Source organism: Lactuca sativa, chromosome 3 (genome assembly GCF_002870075.4).
Source record: "Lactuca sativa cultivar Salinas chromosome 3, Lsat_Salinas_v11, whole genome shotgun sequence".
Taxonomy (NCBI): domain Eukaryota; kingdom Viridiplantae; phylum Streptophyta; class Magnoliopsida; order Asterales; family Asteraceae; genus Lactuca; species Lactuca sativa.
In genome coordinates, this window is record NC_056625.2 from 116,368,799 (window position 1) to 116,373,976 (window position 5,178).

At 30.3% G+C, this 5,178-nt stretch overlaps 1 protein-coding gene across 1 annotated transcript; it reads left to right on the forward strand.

The window, feature by feature from the left end:
- Positions 1–2,428: 2,428 nt before the first annotated feature.
- LOC111919624 (uncharacterized) lies at positions 2,429–3,569 on the forward strand. Its single transcript, XM_023915189.3, has 3 exons — positions 2,429–2,684; positions 3,116–3,263; positions 3,343–3,569. Exons 1-3 carry the CDS (start codon positions 2,630–2,632, stop codon positions 3,419–3,421), a joined length of 282 nt encoding a protein of 93 aa, XP_023770957.1. The 5' UTR covers positions 2,429–2,629; the 3' UTR covers positions 3,422–3,569.
- Positions 3,570–5,178: the final 1,609 nt, after the last annotated feature.

Sequence of the window (5,178 nt, forward strand, 5' to 3'; positions counted from 1 at the left end):
TTATTAGTTTTCTTTGTTTATTTATCTAAATAAATGACTATTATCTAAACTATTTGTTTAAATATAAAAGAGAAAAAACACTTTATTTTATTAACTCAATTTTTTTTTTAATTTTTCACATAAATTCAAACTTCTCAAATGAATTTCATATTTATTTTTTCTTTTTAATGAACTTATGTAATACATGAGTCTTACACCTAGTGTGTGTGTGTGTATATATATATATATATATATATATATATATATATATATATATATATTTGTATGCTTTGAAACTAAAATTTAAAAATAGGTAATGTATATTCAAATATTTAAAAGGTTATAAAGTCGTGAAATACATTTTTTGGGTACAATATTTAATGCAAAACTGTACCACAACATAAATATTCAGTTTTTACAAAAGATAAAACTGCACAAATGGTTTCGGTGGTTTGCTCAAAATTGTCATTTTGATCCAAAAAAGTTTGGACTAGCACCAGAGGTCCAAACTTTTTATTTTGTAACGAGTTTGGTCTGTTTTAAAATTGAAAGGGGTTAAAATGACTTTTTTCCCTTGTTATTTGTTTTTTTTTATTTTCCTTTTATTTCCTCCATTACTTTTTAATTAAAAAATAAATACAATTACGTCTCTTTCTCCCTCTTTTTGCAACCTTCCCTAACACTTTTCTTTTCATCGTTTCCAAGATTGGATCTAAAAGGTCAAATTGCAATTTGAAAAACGAATCTTCATCTTCTTCCCAACGTAGGAAGCCACCGCTAAAAAACCTAGCTCCGGTGAAATAGGATGGTGTTCTCAGATTGTCGCCCTTCTATCCCTTTCTTTAAGCTCTGCTAACCTTTCTCTATGTCTCTCTCATAATCGCAAACCCTATAAACCTACCTTTTAGATGTGTCGTAGATCCGCCAACTTGCCTCTAGGAGGTCACCTCAGACGCTGCCAAGAACAACCTACGAAAATATGATGTCACCCTTCGTCTTCTTGTGACCAAACTTCAACAGATCGAGTCGAAGAAGGACAACTCTGGGGGTTGTTCATATAGGAAACTTCCTTCCCAAACGATCGTCGTTTTTTCGACTTCGTCTAGCATCGTCGTTATCGTCGTTGCTGGAGATCTCACCGACAATAGTGACGTTCTAGATCTGCAAACAAGGACGGAGGCTATGGAAGATGGGGTTAGGGTTTCTAGATCTACAAATGATGGTTGAAGGCTCGACGGTAAGACGTGTTCGAAAACTTATGTGCGTTCCCGGTGGGGTAATGAGGAGATGAAGGTAATGTTATAAGAATAAAGGTGGAGGTTACATATGGTGTTTGTCGGAGGTTACAGGTGGTGGTTGGCAGAGGTTTTGCTGCAGGGGTGTTTGTAGATCTTCACCAAAGACTTATTCGGTAGTGGTAAGGCAGTCAAGCAAGAACAAAGGGTTTTGATTTTGTGTTCATTGATGAGAGAGAGAGAGAGAGAGGTATTTTCTTATATTTTTCTTTTAATCATAAAGATATTTAAATAAATAAAAAAAGCAAAAAAAAAAAACAAGGGTAAAATTGTCATTACAAAAAAGTTTAAAGTAAATTGGGTCAAATTCGCAACAAAATGAAACCTTTAGACCTGTGGTGCTAGTCCAAACGTTTTTGGACTAAAATGTCAATTTTCAGCAAACTAAAGGGACCATTTGTACAGTTTTGTCTTTACAAAATAAAAAACCACGTCATAAGTTATATTTTTTGTTTCGGTTTATGGGTGTATATTTTTCGGTTTTTCAATTTGTAGTTTGGTTTTTTATCACTCCAAAGATAAACGAGTTTGAGTTAAATTTTTTCTAACCCAACGACTTATTTATTATATGAGTCATGTTCGGGTTAGTATATAATTTTACAAGTTGACCTATAAATCAGATTATTTTATTAGATTAAAAAAATGAAAAAAATAAAATTATTAAATAAAGGAGAAAGAGCAAAGACTAATAAGTAATAAGGAAATATATGTTATTTAGACTTCTTACCTGTGATCTCCGAACCCAAATAATTAAATGAGTTATAAGGGTTGAGTCCGAGTTTCGTTTTTCCCAATTAGGTTTACCAAAGTGATACAAAGATTTAAATGAATCGTGTTCGGGTTGAGTTTTCTTACCCACAAACCCGATTATTTTATTAGATTAAAAAAATGAAAAAAATATAATTACTAAGGAGAAAAAATAAAGACTAATAAGTAAATGTATAATATTTAGACTTGTTGCCACTAACCCAGGAGCCCATATAATTAAATTTTGTCCGATTTTAAGAAAACTCAACCCGAACACAAAGAAGGTTTACTACATATCACCCGAACACAAAACCATTATCATCCTAAATTATTGGATATCCGGTTTCGGTGTACACCTCTAATCATTATAAATTATAAATGGATAAGACCACTCTACAACAAAATGAAAAAAAATTGATAAATTTACAATAAAAGTTCTTTTATATACCAAAATGCAAATCTGATAATTTTAGAACTTGAAATCGGACAACGATATCACGTGCAAAACACACCCTAAAACCCCAATTGGAGAAGCGTTTCTTGATCAAGAACGAAGCAATTCAATTTGGGGATTTTAGAAGCCTCTCTTCAGATCTTCGTTAACACAAATGGGTTTTGTCCAAGAAGCAAGAGAGAATCACGTGAAGAAGAAAGTCGAAGAAGGTATAAACCCTAAACCACCATCACTTTCCAATTCTAATCACGATTGTTGCTATTACTAATGATTCTCTCTAAATTGTTCCCAATTTATATGTTGAATGTTATCCGGTTTATGTAAGAATCCTAAGCGTTTTTACGAATTTGAGTATCATGATTTCTTAACCCTGCAATGACATTTTCAACTAAATAAGTCAAATTCACACATCAAGCAGCTATTTAGGAAACATAATTAGGGTTCTTTCGCTTCATCGTGTATAATCTTCAATCAACTCCCTCTATTCCACCAAAAATCCGAACATTTTCCAAATTAATATGAATCTCTGTCAAATTAAGAAGAAACATCAAACATTACAAAATCATCTCCACAATTCAATAAATCGATCTGATATTCTGTATTTCTCTTTAAGCTATGCTTTCTTGTTCATTATCTGCAGCTTTACGAAGCAAAATGAAGGCAAAAGCACTAAAGGAATGTGATTATTACACTGCGAAATATGCTGAGTGTGCTTCAGGAAGAACATTTTCTGTTGTATGGGCATGTCGTAAACAAGCTAAAGAACTGAATAACTGTCTTCATGAATTGTAAGTTCATTCATCAAACCCTTTAAAGTTGTTTACTTTTTCTGCAATTAGGTCTTAATTATGGTTGATTTGGTTGCAGCACGAATGACAATGTTTTGGAGAAAATGAAGAAAGAATACTCACTTCAAGAAGACGCGAAGAGACCCATTGGAGTCTAAATATGTTTGTTTTTCTAGACATATGCTATGGAATTTGCTAAAATGTCTAGATTTTTGGTTTTATTTCAACAAAACTTATGTAGACATAAAGTTTATGTACTAGTTTTATTATAAACCAAGTTAATCTATGGATTTGATAACTTTTTCTTGTTTGGATTCTAGAAAAAAGCAAATTAGGGCATTTACAATGTAACACTAAATCCTATTTTTTGCATCAAGTTTGGTGTGAAGTTTGCTTCAACCTACCACCATTTGTTACACTAAAAATATTATTGGTAAATAGTAAAACATGAGATGAGTGTTAAAATTTAACTAGTTTGGTTTTGGTATTAAAGTTTCCTTGGTAATAATTGGTACTTCAACTTTGAATTTATACAAATTTAATTATACATTGAAATTTAACAAGTTTGGTTATGGTATTAAAGTTTTTAATGTAATAATTGGTCCTTCAACTTTGAATTTATGCAATTTTAATTATTCATTAAAGTCTAACAAGTTTGGTTTTGGTATTAAAGTTTCCTTTGTGAAAATTGGTCCTTGAACTTTGAATTTATACAATTTTAATTATTCATTAAAATTATTCATCAAGTGTTGTCACGGGTTTAAAGTTTAGCAGGCTACCCATTAATTGGACATATGTTTTCGAAGTACAATGCCTAGTAAAAATTATATGAAAGTTTAATGTTATATATATATATATATATATATATATATATATATATATATATATATATATATATATATATATATATATATATATATATATATATATATATATATATATATATATATATATATGCTACAACTATAAAAATTTGAAAAGTGCATTGGTTTTTAATGCATTTAGCCCTTATGGATATGTAATACTCAAGTAGCTCAAGATAATAACATCATTGAAGAAATCTTACTAATATAGTCCTAAGAGAATATAATTTTTATTAATTTGTGTGCGGTTTTTTGATTGATTCTTTGGTTTGGGATGTTTCATAAGTGTCGTATACTTTCACTTGATTATCAAATTTTATAACTTTTGTAATGATGGTATATACTTTCACCACTTTTTTAGTCAATCAGAAGCATTTTGTCTACTAAACTCTTCATTGGAGGTTTATCATCGAGTTCTTTTTCATGTGTTACGTTAATGTTTCACTAAATAGTGTCCAGAATAACCGTTTTTATAAGTGTCCAGAATAACCGTTTTTATATCTTATATAGGTTTTGCTTATGCAACCAATGAAATGAGGTTAAATCAAACAAAAGGATGTATTCTTCCTGAATTCCTATTCATGCTCCATAGAATAATTATATATTTTATAGACTGACAATTAAATTGGAAAATTTGAAAATTCAAAAGGGTTTGAAACTGGTATGACCTTTTTCTTAGTATGATTTGGGTTTATTCATCGGTTGATGGAATCAATGAACAAAATACTCAAAGTAGTAGATCATAAAAAAGCACATGCTTTTGTTCTTGGCTAAAATGTTTTCAAAGTTGGACTTTCTTAATCTGTTTGGCTTTGTAGAGATGTTTGATAGTTGCTGATTGAGTTAGATCCGATTGAGTCAATAATGTCTAACTGTATAAGACACAACCATGAATCCAAATGAGTAAGAGACATATCATAAGAGTCAGGACCAAAAATCAGAGGCTTCAAAATGTGATATCAAACAATTTAAATCTAATCGAGTCAAACCAATCTCTTGTCATATCCAAAAAAATGCATATCAAACAACCCTTACTAGATTCTTACTTAGAA

Bases quoted from the DNA above. Each gene is read 5' to 3' on its own strand.
- LOC111919624 (XM_023915189.3), top strand. From the start codon at position 2,630: ATGGGTTTTGTCCAAGAAGCAAGAGAGAATCACGTGAAGAAGAAAGTC. The intron at 2,685-3,115 runs GTATAAACCCTA...CATTATCTGCAG, and splicing joins GAAGAAGAAAGTCGAAGAAG to CTTTACGAAGCAAAATGAAG. The intron at 3,264-3,342 runs GTAAGTTCATTC...ATTTGGTTGCAG, and splicing joins AATAACTGTCTTCATGAATT to CACGAATGACAATGTTTTGG.